Raw genomic sequence first — 16254 nt, 5'->3', positions numbered from 1 at the left:
GGCTACCTGGCCATTTGCTAACCACCCTGGCCACCTCCAGCCCTGGCCTACACCCTGGAGGCCGACCGGGACCGCCGACCGCCCAGGCTTCGCTTCGCCCGCAGTCAGTCTGCCGTCTTCCATGGCTTCTTCTCCATGCCAGACACGCACTGTCAGAAGCTAGAACTGCTCCTGATGGTGAGGGAGGGGCTTAGGGTGGGACACTGGCTCCAGGACCTTGGCAGGAGGTAGCTAGAGTCCCCCCAGGGCAGGGGGGGATGGACTGGAGTCTCCCCAGAGACATAGGTGGGGGAGGGTGGCCTGGAAAGCCATAGGGCTGCAGGGGATATGGTGCACAGCATGTGGTAGAGAGAGAGAGAGAGAGAGAGAGAGAGAGAGAGAGAGAGAGAGAAAGAGAGAGAGAGAGAGAGAGAGAGAGACCTTCAGAGTGGGAATGGGTGCCAAAGGGCTCATCACCTCTGAGAAAAGTGAGACTCTTGGCTTAGTTTGTGTCTGGGAGAAAAAGAGGTCTGTGAGTGGGGGACCAGTTCAGCTCTTCTCTAGGATGTGGTTGAAAGAGAGAGCACAACCTGGGGACCCCCGGGATGAAGGGAGGCTCAACAGCCCCTTCCAGCCCCCCATCTCTGGGGAGGAGAAGTCCCATCACCTTGCTTGTGGATCAAGTGGTAGGAAGGGGGTCAGTGTGGTGATAAGACCGGAGGGAGTTCACCCTTACTGGGGTTTTTCAGTGTGGAGGGGGTCTTATCTTCTCCTTGAGGGTTCAAGGCTGTGGGAGGATTCAACTTGGGGAGCGGGGAAGAGGAGTGCAACGCTGGGATCGGCTCCCCCTCCTTCCCCAGGACAACGTCCGCGACAAACTCCGCCCCATCATCATTTCCATGAACTACTCATTACCTTTGCGGATGCCTGAGCGCCCCCGGCTGGGGCTGCGGTCCCTGGACGCGTACCCGGTCCTAAACCAGGCACAGACCCTGGAGAACCACACCGAGGTGGGTGGGGCCGGGGTCGGAAGGGCGGGGCCCGGAAGGGCTGTGGAGCGAGAGGGCGCTCTGGGTGCTGGGCCCTTACGCCGACTCCGGCCTCCGCCAGGTTCAGTTCCAGAAGGAGTGCGGCCAGGACAACAAATGCGACAGCAACTTGGACATGAAGGCGGCCTTCGTATCGGAGCTGGGGCAACCTCTGAGCAGGTGCTCTGATTGGCCAGGGGCGGGGCGGGGCTTCGTTGGCTAACTGAACTTGAGGAGCGGGGCCTTCAGGGTCAGAGATCAGAGGGACCCCGGAAGATCTGAGGGAAGGGGCCTCAGGGAAAGGCGGGACGTTAATTGACCAGGTGGATGTCAGGCTGGCCTTTCACTGGCCAGGAAATGCGCTGTCCTCACCGAGGCTGCAGAGCTGGGCCTTAGTGTCGGGAGGAGGGGCTTTCCTCACCTGCGGACCTGAGGGGCGGGGCCTGGTTGATCTGGGGCGGGCCTGGGGTGGGGCTCTGGGCTCATCCGGGTCCCCTTTCCCGCCTCAGGCTGCACTACAGCAAAGACGTCCGGAAGCTACACTTGAGCATCAATGTGACCAATATCCGGAGCAGGGAGCGGACTGGGGAAGACGCCCACGAGGCGCTGCTCACCTTGGCCGTGCCTCCCGCCCTGCTGCTGTCCTCAGTGCGCCCCGTGAGTAGCCCAACTGGGGCTCCATTGAACATTTGCATCCTTATATGCATGGCATTTGCATGCACTCTTATTTGTCACGTGTCCACCTTCCTTACTCTAGGCTGTGCTTCCTCGGGTCCTTGAAGCGTCTCTAAGGCTAGGGGAACACGGTGCTGGAGCCTCCACGGCATCAGACCCAGTGTCACAGGGAAGGGGCTGGAGAAGCCCTTCTCTGACCACCCAGGCCTGATTTGTCATCTTTCCTCAGGCTGGGACGTGCCAGGCCAATGAGACCATCATCTGTGAGCTGGGGAACCCCTTCAAACGGAACCAGAGGGTGAGTGCTGGCCAGACCTTCCCAGCCCTGTGGGTCCCAGGCTGCTACTCTGGTGAGCGCATTGACCTTGCTTCTGCCTGCCCGCTTCCCAGGCTTGCTTAAAGCAAAGAGCCAGAGTAGGGGACAGGGAGATCGTGGGGGTGGGGTTGGGGTAGAGACCCAGAGACTAAGAAACATGGGGCTTCTAGAGAGCTACCCAGGAAGCTAGAGTAGGTGAAGATGAGAAACTGGATTTTGCCGAGCACCTACTGTGTGCCAGGCCTTGAGTCCAACATGGGGCACTTTGTTTAGGCTGTAATTCTCACAACCTTCAGAGGAGGTAGATACTGTTTTACAGGAAGAAAAGACAGGCTTAGAAAGGACAGTAACTTGCTCAAAGTCTTGTAGCTTGAAAACAAGGGAGATGTCATTGACACGAAGCAGAAAGGGAAGCAGGATGAGGCTGGCGAGGTGAAAGAGTGGACCCGGGTGGCCAGGTGGAGACCCCTTGCTCACAGCAGGGGGGCGGGGAAGGCCAGAGAACCGACTCCGGAGTAGTGTTCAGCCAGCCCCTCTCTGCCCTGTTGCATCACTCTTGCCCGGCCCTGAATGCTCCTTTGCCTCCCTGGTCCTCATGGCAGATGGAGCTGCTGATCACCTTCGAGGTCATTGGAGTGACTCTGCACACGAGGGAACTCCAGACACAGCTACAGCTCTCCACGTGAGTGACCTCAAGACTGGTCGGTGTCAGGGATGAGGCGCCCTGGGGCCCTCCTCCAGCCCCAGCCTCAGCTGACCCATCTCCCCTCTCCCCTGCATTCCCTCTCCAGGTCAAGTCACCAGGACAACCTGCAGCCCATGACCCTGACCCTGCTGGTGGACTACACGCTCCAGGCCTCACTCAGCATGTGGGTGCCCATCCCTGCGCTGGCTTGCTGTGCCTGTGCTGGGGCCTCCCTGTCCTCAGTGTGGCTCCCAAGCTCCTTGGACACAGCTCTCTCAACCTGGGGTCCTCAGGCCTCTACTTCCCCTGGGTCATGTCTTCCTTTAACTGCAACAATCACTGTTATCATTATCATTTTTATTATTATTCCCCTCGCAAGGTAGGTAGCAGTGGAGAAATTAGCTGCCCTGGGGCTTGGGTGTTGGTGTGGCCCTACCGTTTCACAAGAGTTCATTGTGCTCGGAATTTTATCTACATCCCGTTCATTGACTTCCCATATGCCCCATGATATAGCAAGTGTTGTGAATGCCATTTTACAGATGTGGAGACTGAGGCTCCCAGTTTCCTGAGAGCACAGATAACTTGTATAAATGCAAAGCAGGGATTTATCTCAGGTCTGCCTGAAGTTAGAGAGCTGTGGTTCACCTACCTGGGTGCCCACCCCCTCTGCCAGGGCCCCTCCCATCCCCTCAGACTCCAGCATCTTTCTTACCCTTAGGGTGAGTCACCGCCTACAAAGCTTTTTTGGGGGAACAGTGATGGGCGAGTCTGGCATGAAAACTGTGGAGGACGTGGGAAGCCCCCTCAAGTATGAATTCCAGGTGAGACGGCCGCGGGGACCCTGGGTGGGGACTGCTGGGAAGGGGTCGGGGAGATGGGTCTGGGGCCCGAGGGTGTGAGGGTTGAGGAGAGGTGAGATGGAGGTGGTTTTCCAGGAGGTCATGGCCATGACACCCCATGTGCCCACAGGTGGGCCCAGTGGGGGAAGGGCTGGCTGCCCTGGGGACCCTGGTCCTAGGGCTGGAGTGGCCCTATGAAGTCATCAATGGCAAGTGGCTGCTATACCCTACAGAGATCACCATCCACGGCAATGGGTCCTGGCCCTGCCAGCCACCTGGAGGCCTTGTCAACCCTCTGAATCTCACTCTGTCGGTAAGGACACCATCAGGGATCTTTCATTTACATCTCATTTGCATTGCAACTCATTTGCATGATGCTGGGCAGAGAGCCAGTGTCTTGCCCTCCCTCTCCTCATACCCCTTTAGGAGCCTACCTCTCCCCCTTCCCTCCTCTGTCCTCTCCTCTACTCTGCTCCTACCTCTTCCTCTCAGCCAACCCCTTCTTCCCTCTTCAGGGCCCTGGGGACAGGCCGCCATCTCCACAGCGCAGGCGGCGACAGCTGGACCCAGGGGGAGGCCAGGGTCCCCCGCCAGTCACTCTGGCTGCTGCCAAAAAGGCCAAGTCTGAGGCCCAACTGGTGAGTGGCCAGGGCAAAGTTGGAAGGGACCATCCCCACCCATCACAGGGTGCATGGGCACGGGGGAGGGCACCAAAACAAGGTTGATGGGTGCCAGTCACCAGGAGACCCCAGTCTGATGAGGTGATGTGACCCGTGGCTCAAGGAGCCCCTAGTCAGAGGGAGGAGACTCCTCTCCTACCTCCATGATTATCCCACTCTCCTTAGCCTTCAGGGGGCAGCCAAAACAGTGGGCCAAAAGAAGAGACATGGCCGTATTCCTGAGAGTCCCATCCTGTTGGGGGTGACATAGCCGCTTAAAGTCTTGGACGTTAGGACTGGCAAATGGGGAGAGACTGGAGGAACGCAGGGCAGGGAGATGTGGGTGGCGCAGGGCGCCCTCTGCTGGAAGGGAGAAACAAACAGGCCTGGGAAGCATGCTGGGGACCAGCTGGGTGAAGGAGGGGGTGGTGTCCCAGGTGCTGGCATGAACTAAGGCTCAGTGTGGGAGCGGGATGAGAAGGGGGTGTTGGCTACTGGGCCCCATTTATATACAAACGGATCTGATTCCATGTTATCTATCCCCCTGGTAACTATCTGTGATTGGCCTAAAGAATGTGACGAAAATGTGTAAGTGTGGGGGAGGGGTGGGCACCCGTGAGAGGCTGAGGTAGGACCCCTTCTGGTCAGCCATGGGCGGGACTAAGCCAGGGGAGGAGCCAAAGGTAAGGGGTGAAGCACGAAGCATGTGGAGACCCAGACTGTCTCCTGTCCCCTGCCCACCTCAGACGTGTGACAGTGACCGCACCCGCTGCGTGTGGCTGGAGTGCCCCATTCCTGATAGCCCTGTCATCACCAATGTGACAGTGCGGGCACGAGTGTGGAACAGCACCTTCATCGAGGTCAGTGCCTGGGTCTGGAGATCACTGCCCCCTGCCAGGGTGGGGGGAGCCTCAGGGAGAGGGTGAGGCCGGGGTCACACAAGGCGTTATGTGCGTTTGTGCACCTTATGTGTGCGTGTGTGTGTCAGTGATGGCATCGTATTTAAAATATGACAAGTTGTACACCTGTCACTGTATGCCTGTCAGCATCGGTTCGTGTGTCCTTGTGTGGACACAACCTAATGCTTGTCACCAGCCCAAATGACCTTCTCTTGTGTGTCCACTATTCTGTTGGGTGTCTGTTCCTTTCTCCACATAAACTCCTCTTCGGCCCTCAGGCTCTCCCCAGACGCTTTGCCACCAGTGAGGTCTTCTCGGACTTTTCCAGCTGCAAACAACCTCTCTAGCCACCCACAGAACTTTCTTTTTTAATCTTTATTTATTTTGAGAGACAGCAGGGGGTGGGGGGGGAGACAAATCCTAGTCGGGCTCTGTGCTGTCAGCGCAGAAATCAGTAACTGACTGAGCCACCCAGATACCCACCTCCCCCCCAACAGAACTTTCTCAGAAGCTGCACCTGCCACGGGTCATGCTCTTCTCTAGGTTACAGTTACTCCTATACCGGCCCCCTCATGCCACCTAGACCATATTTTTCTGTAAGTGACCAGGTTAGACATCTTTTCAGCTTGTGTGGGGCATACGGTTTCTGCGGTAACTATTCAGTTCTGCCGCTGGAGCATGAGTTGCCATAAACGGTATTGAAACGGATGGGCATGGCTGCGTCTCAAAAATATTTTATTTACAAAAGCAAGTGATGGGCCCGATTTAGCCCAGAGACCTGACCTGGACTATGACCTTCCTTGTCTCTGCTGTCTGCAGCATCTGGCACAGGACCTGATACAGAAGCGAATGGGTGAGGGGCGCCTGGGTGGCTCAGTCAGTTAAGCGTCCAACTTCGGCTCACAGTCCATGGGTTCGAGCCCCAGTCAGGCTCTACGCAGACAGCTCGGAGCCTGGAGCCTGCTTCAGATTCTGTGTCTCCCTCTCTCTCTCTGCCCCTCCCCCGCTTGTGCTCTGTCTCTCTCTGTCTCTCAAAAATAAATGAAGGTTATGGGGCGCCTGGGTGGCTCAGTCGGTTAAGCCTCCGGCTTCGGCTCAGGTCAGATCTCACGTTCGTGGGTTCGAGCCCCACGTCAGGCTCTGTGCTGACGGCTAGCTCAGAGCCTGGAGCCTGCTTCAGATTCTGTGTCTCCTTCTCTTTCTGCCCCTCCCCCTCTCATGCTCTGTCTCTCTCTGTATCAAAAATAAATAAAACATTAAAAAAAAAGTTAAAAAAAAAACCCTTTCTCTAAAATAAATAAATAAATAAATAAATAAATAAATGAAGGTTAAAAATGAATAATAAATAAACATTTAAAAATTAAAAAAAAAGAAATGAATGAGTGATGTGCTTTTGTGTGTGGAGATGCCTGGCTCTCAGATCCCTTGGGGTGCCTCTTAAAGATGCTGGGGGGGAGGGTGCCCTGGGGGGGTCGCTCAGGGTCAAAAGGGAGGCTCAGAGGGGCTTCAGCTGCTTCTTTTAACCCATTCCTTCCCCTCCTTCTTCCAGGATTACAGAGACTTTGACAGAGTCATGGTAAGCGGCTATGCTACCCTGTTCCTCCGAACCAGCATCCCCGCCATCAGCATGGAGAACAAGACCGTGTGGGTGAGTGAGTGAGCGTGTTAGGGAGCACCGGCGCCTGGCCAGAGCAGGGGATCATTGGGCATCCTCTCAGAGCACTTCCACACACTGGAGCCATGTGGCTCTCTGTCTTGGCAGCACCTGGGAATCCTCTGGAGGGCCTCTGGGGTCTGGACCGCACCCCTAAGCCATGAAATCGGAGTCTGTGGGAGTCGGGCCTCCGTTTTGGTATGCTTAGAAGGCCCCTCAGTGATTCCAGTGTGCAGCAGGGGTTGAGAACCTCTGCTTGAGCCTATTGGACCTGCATAGCTTCTCTGTGAAGATGTACCATCTCCATGGAGACTTGAAAACAAAGTTCTCGAGCTTGGTTCTGAGCTATATTGGGGAGAAGAGAAAATGACAAGATTGTTAATTTTTTGTGAAAAGGATTTAGTGGAGATGTGGAGGACATATACATGGGAGACAAAGGGGGGGTTGGTTAAATACATTATGGTGTATTTCCTAAAATAAATTAAGGTAGTGGGGGAAAGGCCAGAAAGACCAATGGAACAGAATAGAGATTTATGTTATTACACAGATGGCATTTTTAAGCCATGGAGGAAATTAGGCTATTAAGTTGTGTTGGGAGAACCCATTTGGAAAGTAAACACAAACCCTTATCTCATGGGATAACCAACAATACAGTTGAGTTAGAGTAAATATTTAAATATAGGAAATAAAACCTAATATGCCAGAAGAAAATTCAGAAAACAGTTTAATAATAATCTTTTATTTTGGGAAGAGGGAGTTATTTTAGTAAATCCCAAAGTCACAAAGGAAATATTTGACAAATTAGACCATGTGAAATTTTTTTAAAATACTGATGATAAAAAAAACTAAAAGGGCAAATGATAGATTGCTTTTAAAAAAGTTTATAGCATATATGATGAAGTTGGTATGTATATTTTTTTAATTTAAAAAAATGTATTTATTTTTTAGGGAGAGAGAGATACAGAGAGTGAGTGGGGGAGGGGCAGAGAGAGAGGCAGACACAGAATCCCAAGCAGGCTCCAGGCTCTGAGCTGTCAGTACACAGCCTGATGTGGGGCTTGAACCCATGAACTATGAGATCATGACCCGAGCCGAAGTCAGACACCTAACCCACTGAGCCACCTAGGCGCCCAATTTTTAATATCTAAAGGTAAGGGACAACATAAAGATAAGTGGGCAGTGTACCTAGGGTAAGCTAGAAATGGTCACCTCAATAGTGAGGACTTAAAAAGACCAGCAGCAAGATTTTTTTCCTATCAGATTGGAAAAGATTAAAAAGAATAACACTGTGCTGATGAGGCAGAAGGAAATGCTCCTGGTCAGAGTAAATTGATGGATTCTTTTTGGAAATGTATTTGTCAATATCTATTAGAGTGTAAAATGCATACTTCCTTTGAGCCAGCACATGATAATATATCTTAAAGAGCTAATAGGACAAATAGGCAAATACAAATATAGGCAGATATTTTAAAGCATTGTTTATAATGGCATGAAATTGGAAACAATCTACGTGTCTTTCAGTAGGATATTGGTTCAATAAATTGTGGTACATTTTCTAGAATGACTATGCAGTCCTCAGAAGAGATTAGGTTGATCTTTATTAATTGACATCAAAACATGATGATAATAAAACTGAAGGAGGAAGCAGGTCTCAGAAGAGTGTGTGCAGCACACAAAGACCCCATTTCTGTGGAAGAAAAAGTATGTGTGTTCAATGTACGCATTAAAAAATACAGAAAGAGACTCACCGAAATGTTGAGGAGAGTTATTTCTAGGAAGTAAAATTACTGAGAACCTTTTGTTTTCTTTATATCATCTGTATTTAAATTTTTTAAATGTTTATTTTTAAGAGAGAGAGAGGGACAGAGCGCAAGCGAGGGAGGGGCAGAGACAGGGGGAGACACAGAATCGGAAGCAGGCTGCAGGCCACAGAGCCTGATGGTGGAGCTCAAACTCACGAACTACAAGATCATGACTTGAGCTGAAGTCAGACCCTTAACCAACTGAGCCAGTCAGGGGCCCCAAGAAATATATTTTTTAAAAAAAGAAATTATATAGTAGGAAATTTCTCTATGTAAATGTATATAAAATATATTATGTAATATAGTATAATATATATTACAGAACATTTATATGCTATGTATGTTATATTACAATGTTATATATATCATTCTATATAATGTTATATATGATGTGATACATAATTATAACAATATAATTGTATAATATATTTTATAATATCTATTTTACCTTGTATATAATATATATTATAAGGTATGATTATATAACATATGTTGTAGTGTATGTAATATAATTTCATATTATAATATAAATATACATATATTTCCATTGTAGGGAAAGAAATATAATGATACTATAAGCTCTGCATCCTTTATTTTTTTGTAAATATTTGTGGAGTGCTTGTTAGGTATTAGGTATTGCTCAAAGCAGTTGACTGATATTAAACACATTTAATCTTTCCCCAGCAACCTATTAAGTAAGTAGGTATCATTCCCACAGTCTCCACTTTACAGGTGAACAAAAGAGAGGTTAAATAACTGTGCCAAGGTCACACAGCTCGTGCTTAGCACCCCTGGGACTTAAACCCAGGTAGTCTAGTCCAAGTGCTCTTGGCCACGGGTTCTATACTGTGAGGTAGGCATGATGATCTCCTTATTAGAAAGCATGCAATGGAGATTCAAAGAGGTGAAATTACTTGTCTAAGGCCACACACGCAGCTCATCAAGGATGGGGTTGGTGCTCAAGCTGGGAGGGGTAGACTACAAACCCCGATTCCAGGCTGCCTCCCAGATCTGAGGCTGGTCCTTGGCAGTCCCATCTGGGTCTGCACCTCTGCACCTCAGGGAAAACTAGAGGATGGGGGACTCTGCCCCCAGCCACGGGCAGTCAGGGGCTTTCTATGGTCCCTGAGTGCCCCCTGCTGGTCGTAGGCCAAACAGCAGGGGCCTGGGGCAGCCTGGGTGAAGGTGGGGCCTGGGGAGGGTGGGCAGACACAGGGCTAAGCCCCTTCTCGCACTCGCCAGTTCTCAGTGGACATCGACTCGGAGCTGGAGGAGGAGCTGCCAGCGGAGATCGAGCTGTGGCTGGTGCTTGTGGCCGTGAGTGCCGGGCTGCTGCTTCTGGGGCTGATCATCCTCTTGCTCTGGAAGGTGCGGACCCCCGGACCACCACCGGGACTTCCACTCTGGGACCTCCTGCCAGCAACCCCCCACCAGCCCTCCCTTCACCCCATTCCTCACTTCTACCCCACCCGTACCCTTCCCCCATGTCATCCCCACCTTCTCCCCAGCCTCACCCGCTGTCCCATCCTTACCTCACTCACCAGGATGCTCCTTCCTGGTTCAGGGGGGGACCCGCAGGCCGGAAAGGGGAAGAAGCCAGGAGCTCTGGCTTCTGGCCACACCACCAAGCTGGGGCTGGGGCCGGGGCCCAGGCGTCAAGGCTCCCCAGCCCTAAGCCCCAGCCCATGAATGCTGCCGGTGAGAAACCCCCCAGCTCCCCCTGATGGCCCGTCCCCACCTCCTCCCCTCCGCAGTGCGGCTTCTTCAAGCGAGCCCGCACTCGCGCCCTGTATGAAGCTAAGAGGCAGAAGGCGGAGATGAAGAGCCAGCCGTCAGAGACAGAAAGGCTGACCGACGACTACTGAGGGGGGCAGCCCCCCGCCCCCCCGGCCCACCCGGGTAACGCGGCCTCCGGGCCCTCTTCCCTGAGCCTGGCAGCTGGCCGGGGCCTCTGACTCTGTCCTGTCTGCTCCTCTTCCTCGTGGGCCCTCTCTGCACGTCACTCTGTCTCCAGCACCACCCCCTCCATCCAGGCCACTGGTCTCCCTCCACACCCTGGGACAGCTCAAGGTGTCTTCTTGCTGCCTCCCCTGAAGGCTTAGGGTCCCAAGAGGGAGTCATAAGATGCTCCTCATGCCCCTTTGCTTTCTGGGGACTGGAAAAGGAGCAAGGCCAAGGCAAGGCCCCATCTCTAGGCCACACAGCAAACTTCCAGATCCAGTCTGCAACTTCCGTTTCCACCTCCTGAGAAGAAGGGGACTGGCAAAGTCCTCTTGGGAACTAGTCCTTTTCCTCCCTGGAGCACCCCCCTCCTGGGTGACAGACTGACACCCCCCCCCACCAGACACTGTGGTCAAGGCAGACCACCCCCACCCATCTTGGCCATCTCATCAGCAATCTCAGGAACCCACGTCTGTCTCCGTCAGCCTCCCCTCCCCTCTCTACCCTCCTCAGCTCCTCCTTTGGGGTCTAGGGTGGGCAACCTCGTCCTCCCAGTCACAGCACGGGGCGATGGCATGTGTTTGGGTCAGGGGTCCTGGCTTCGGGGACCTCTGGGTGGGGGAAGGGGCTGGGCACATCTTCCCGCAGCCTGGAGAGTGGGATCCTGACGCCCTTCCTCTTCTCCACCCCACCCCCACCCCAATGCAGTGTGACTTCTTTAAGCGGACCCGCTATTACCGGATCATGCCCAAGTACCATGCAGTGCGGATCCGGGAGGAGGAGCGCTACCCGCCTCCAGGGAACACCGCGCCTACCAAGAAGCACTGGGTCACCAGCTGGCAGAGTCGGGACCGATACTACTGACGTCCTCCCTGCTCCCCCCTCCCTGCTCCCCCGGTGCCCCCTTTTATTTATCATAAATTATGCCCCTGACAGTCCACAGGGGCCACTGCCTTTGGCTGGCACCCACAGGCTCAGGCACACACACCTCTTCGAGCACGTGTCTGTGCCATCCGGCTACAGGCTCCCCGCAGGAGGAAGCCCACCACAGCCCCCGGGCCCTGGACACACATGGGCCCCACTGCTTGGGGACTGTGTTCATGCACCATGGACGATGCGTGGATGCACTCGGCCCTGCCTCCGCCTGTGCCAAAACCAAGCCCAAGGGCCTCCACCGGAGCCAGGAGGAAAATGCCCCCGCTGTGGCGACGCCTCCCCCCATTCACACTGGACCCATCTTGAGCCACAGTCACTGGACTGACTCTGCTATTAAGTCTGAAACTACTGACTGGGAACCGTGCGCCAGGCCCCCAGCCGCTGCTCCCGGCTCCCATGCCAGAGGGTGTGGGGTGGCCTGTCTCAGGTTGTCCATGGTGCCGTTTACAGGGCTTGGCATGCTCAGACCCAAGAGCAGAGGGAGCTAGAAGGAAGGCCCCTGAGCTGGCTTTCCTTCCCAGACCTCTGTGATGCCTCTCTCCTCGGCCGCAGCCCATACTGGCCAGGGAAGCAGTCGGAAGATGGACAGTCCTCTAGACGGCTCGGCACGCTGCCATGGGAACTCAGTGGAACGCTCAGCAGAGGAGGGGACCGGTCCTGGGCCAAGGAGATGTTGGAAGTATAGAGATACCACTTCTTACTCACTACTACCATCCAGGCCTCTGAAGGCCTGGAGAGACCCCCCCCACACACACACACCCAAGGTCACAGAGGGAGCGACACTTGAATGTAGAACAGGGAGGGAGCCCTGGGCTGGAGATTATTCTGCCCCCCACCCGCCCCCTCCCCCCCAGGGGTAGGGGACCTAGAAGTGGAGTTCTTGGCTGTCCTTGGCTTTCTCAGAGCCAACCTAGCTCTGCCTCCTCCCACATGGGCTAAGTCCGGAGGCCCAGGCTAGAAGGTGAGGCTGGACCCAGGGAACCTCTCCTGAACCCTGCCCCTTGGCAGTCCCCTTTTCCAGTCTCCACCCCCTTCCACGGTACTGTAGCGGGGGGGCTCCCTCCCTCTCCTTGTGCCTTCTTTGTATATAGGCTTCTCACAGCAACCAGTAAACAGCTCCCAGTTTTTATGTGCTGCATCGGCCTCCATTCACCCCCGACCCTTTACCAACCCCAGTTCGGTCTGTTGGGTAGCGATGTCCTCTAGCTGACTGCTAGGTGGACAAGGCCAGGTGCAGGGATCTTGGAGGTGGGGAGGGGGACATAGCAGCCCTTGCTCTCCATGATGTCCTGGACTAAGGGATGATCGTGGACCTATAACAGATCCAGAACCCAAAGTCAGGGAAAAGACCCAAGTAGACTGGCTAGAATCCAAAATGGTTTCTTGGTGCACAGTGTGCTGGCTCTGGAGAGGGAGGAGGGAGAGAGAGGTGGTGGCTTGCAGGGTCCGGAAGAGGCAGAGAGCTCCTGCTGTGTAGCAACAGGTAGTCCTGGATAATGAAGCAGGGAGGCTGGGTGCAAGGGTGGAGAGCCAACAGCCTTCATCCAGAGGCTGGATCCAGATTCGAACCTGCTTTTCTGCTGCAATTCCACCCAAACCCCCACCCCTGGGCACTGTCTGAATAGATCAGAGGGTGAACCAGGGACCCAAGACTGGAAAGACTCAAAGGTCCGAGTGTCTATTTGGCAGACTCTGGGTAGGGGTACCTGGAGTCCTAGTCTTGTGGCCATTCCTCCAGGGGTCCTTCGGTACCGAGCCTCCATGACCTGCAGTATTGGATCAAGCCCTCCGCTTCCCAAGGTCACTCTTCCATACAAGCCTGTGAGGACAGACAAGGCTGCTTTCCCCATGACTTCTTTGTCCTAAATTGTGGTGTGGGTCCTTCTGTGAGCTGTCCTCAAAGCTATGACCTTTGGAAGACTTCACTGGAGGCTGAAAATGACTACTCAGTGAAGCCTAGAGGCAAGTCCTCTAATTCAGCTCCTCTGAGAGCCCCCAGACCCAGGCTGTTCTCCCAGGAGCCCCTCCTGATGTCAGCCTGGGTGTCTCCCGACCTGCCTCACTGGCTGCCCCTCACTTTCTGTGCTGGGATTGCCCCTTTCTGGGATGATTGACAGTGGAAGGTCCAGTTCCTTCAAGAAAGCCCCAGCTGCTACCCAGAGCTCTCAGAACCGGTAATTGGAGCCCCCAGTTCATTTTCTAAAACCTGGGTTGTTCACTCAGGAGTAACACCACGCAGGGGGCGGCAAGTCCAGCTGCAGAGCTCAGTCTTGCAGTGTTGTCTTGCAGACACTTCCTACTTATGAAAATGGTGGGACCTAGGGATCTACACATTCCTCTGGCCACTTTCACAGGCACAGCCCCCAGTCTTGTGTGTTGTGTGTGTGAGACACGCAAGTAGTCATTTTCAGGACTCCTGCTACACTTTTATGAAAGAAACATAATGGCAAAGATGTAGCAATACCCACTTTATACAAAAGGGTCCTCCATAACGGCAAGCTTTCTGGAGCTCCTTGGACTTACAGCACCTCCAAACTGTTCCCAAAGACAGTCTCAGCTCTTATGTCACCAAACGGACCCATAAGGTGATTCTCCCCCTCTGGACATGGCTAGATTATACTTCAGGGGCCTTCCTGGTTAGGTGAGGTCATGTGACTAATTCTGGCCAAAGAGTTGTGAGCAGGAGGGAAGGGGATTAATTCTGGGCTGAGACAGTTAATTGCTGGGTGAGGCTCTCCCAGGCTTTCCCTCCTTCTCTGCTGCTGCCGTAGAAGCCTGTGTTGAGAGCCCCACCACCACCCCACACCAACTTGCATTGTATATATAGTGGGACGTTTGGGCATGGTATGGGTGGAGGTTACCTCAGCATCACCTAAACCTAGCTCGACCACACCATGCCACTCTCCTCACCCTGCAACAATCTCTGCAGACGGAATTTTGACCCAAGCAGAGAAGCCACATTATAGAAGTCCAGCACTAAGGAGAGAGGACCACAGGAAACCTCTCTCCTACACCTAGCTTCCAAGTTTACAGCCTTTTCATTATTACTTAAAATTTTTAATTTTTTAAAAAAATGTTTATTTACTTTTGAGAGAGAGAGACAGAGTGTGAGCAGAGGAGGGGCAGAGAGAGAGGGAGACATAGAATCCAAAGCAAGTTCCGGGTTTTGAGCTATCAGCACAGAGCCCGACGTGGGGCTCGAACCCACAAACCATGAGATCATGGCCTGAGCTGAAGTCGGATGCTTTACCAACTGATTCACCCAGGCTCCCCTCATTATTACTTAAATTTCTACAATAATAGTAATAGCTGCTATTTACCGATTATTTACTATGTGCTGGGCACAGGGCCACGCTTCTTATGTGTAGTACCCCATATACTTTTCTGGCAACTTGAGGATTGAACTCACCAAACATCATCAATAATTTAATTGCCAGCTGGAAGAACATTTTGTTTTCCTCCCTGGTGCCTCTGTGGCATGTCTCCCTGGTGACCCCAATTCTTTTTTCACATTCTTTTCCCTTCTGTGTGCCAGGTGCTATACCTGATGCTGGAGATCGAGCAGTGAATTACACAGACACAGCTCTGTCCTCCTGGAGCTTCAGGTCTAGTGTGGGAGACAGAGGAGTCAGCAGACGATTTCCACTCAACAGTGCTATGGTTGGGAGGTCCAGAAAGCCCATAACCCAGCCTGGTAGGGTCAGAGACTTGAAGAATGAGTAGGTGGTGAGTCAAAAGAATGATTTTGACAGCAGAGACAGCCTTTGCAAGGTCTTGGAGGTCGGAGGCTGGTTCAAGGCAGTAGATAATTAGGGCTGGGAGTTGAGCAAGGGAATATGGAGAGATGAACCTGGAGAGTTAAGCCAAAGCAGATCATGCAAGAACAGGAAGGGCGCCAGTAAGCAGTCGAGAGCCACTGGAAGACTGTGAGCAAGGGAAGTAACAAGTTCATGGCCGGCTCAGTTGGGAAGAGCAAGAGTCTCGATCTCGGGGTGGTGAATTTGAGCCCCATGTTGGGTGCAGAGGTCACTTAAATAAATAAAACTAAAAAAAAAAAAAAAGTTCAGATTTACATTGGAGAATGATCCCTGAGCCTCAGTTTCCTCACTCATATAATAGGGATGATAATAGCACAATCGAGCCCTTTGGATAATTAAATAAAATAACCTGTGCCAACAGTGCCTGGCACATAGGTTATTTATTATATATTCAGCTAAGAGTCCCTGCCATTGTGAAGCCTTCCACATAGCTCGGTGTTGACTGTAATACATTCTGTTACACAGTAACTACTTATTTACCTATGGGGCTACCTCCCAAACAGAAATGAAATGATCCAGGGAAAAGACTACGTCCTCCTCCTTTCTGTGTTTCCTGTGCCCAGTACAAAGCCCAGCATTGGGCACTTGGTCTGTGGGGCCCACGGACTAAACAGTGAAAGAGTGAAAATATTGAAGGGGTAAGGCGGGGTCAGGACGTGAGGGCGCCAAGTTCTTACAAGAGGTCAGGGCTGCTGGGGAAGGACGGGCTCCCCCAAAACCTTAGCACAGATCACCTGCCCTGACCTTTCTCCAAGGAAGCCCAGTGCGAAGATGGTCCCTTTCTCGAGTCAAATGAGTAGAGAATAATAAAATAAGTGTTTTGAAAACTGCACGCAGAGCGCTGATGTTAGGGGCTGCCTCCACCACGAGTCGTTAGGCTTTTGACTCTGGGTGTCGCCTTTTCCTGAGCTGCTTGGGTCTTTGTGGAAGTGGGCGGGGGGCAAATCTGTATGAGGGGTGAGCATGGGCTTGCATCCTGATCCCGAAGTTTGTAAACATTCCCAGTCTGAGTCACTGTCATCC

At 52.9% G+C, this 16254-nt stretch overlaps 1 protein-coding gene across 2 annotated transcripts in view; it reads left to right on the top strand.

Moving 5' to 3' along the window:
• The window catches only part of ITGA3 (integrin subunit alpha 3), a 31401-nt gene extending 18859 nt beyond the window's left edge, over window positions 1-12542 (top strand). The window contains exons 12-26 of one of the 2 annotated variants that reach the window (XM_029928562.1): window positions 41-177; window positions 840-989; window positions 1090-1187; window positions 1517-1664; window positions 1912-1980; window positions 2601-2680; window positions 2790-2867; window positions 3402-3504; window positions 3653-3835; window positions 4038-4160; window positions 4928-5041; window positions 6630-6728; window positions 9779-9904; window positions 10291-10435; window positions 11186-11274. In XM_029928562.1, coding sequence (XP_029784422.1) covers window positions 41-177; window positions 840-989; window positions 1090-1187; window positions 1517-1664; window positions 1912-1980; window positions 2601-2680; window positions 2790-2867; window positions 3402-3504; window positions 3653-3835; window positions 4038-4160; window positions 4928-5041; window positions 6630-6728; window positions 9779-9904; window positions 10291-10401 — 1619 coding nt within the window. In that variant the 3' untranslated portion in view covers window positions 10402-10435; window positions 11186-11274. Of the gene's footprint in view, window positions 1-40; window positions 178-839; window positions 990-1089; window positions 1188-1516; window positions 1665-1911; window positions 1981-2600; window positions 2681-2789; window positions 2868-3401; window positions 3505-3652; window positions 3836-4037; window positions 4161-4927; window positions 5042-6629; window positions 6729-9778; window positions 9905-10290; window positions 10436-11185 lie in introns of both variants that reach the window. The other variant, XM_029928561.1, reaches the window with a different exon arrangement.
• The last annotated feature ends 3712 nt before the right edge of the window (window positions 12543-16254 follow it).

Source organism: Suricata suricatta, chromosome 17 (assembly GCF_006229205.1).
Source record: "Suricata suricatta isolate VVHF042 chromosome 17, meerkat_22Aug2017_6uvM2_HiC, whole genome shotgun sequence".
Classification (NCBI taxonomy): domain Eukaryota; kingdom Metazoa; phylum Chordata; class Mammalia; order Carnivora; family Herpestidae; genus Suricata; species Suricata suricatta.
The sequence above is the reverse complement of the archived record's forward strand: the minus strand, read 5'-3'. Positions and strand labels throughout refer to the sequence as shown.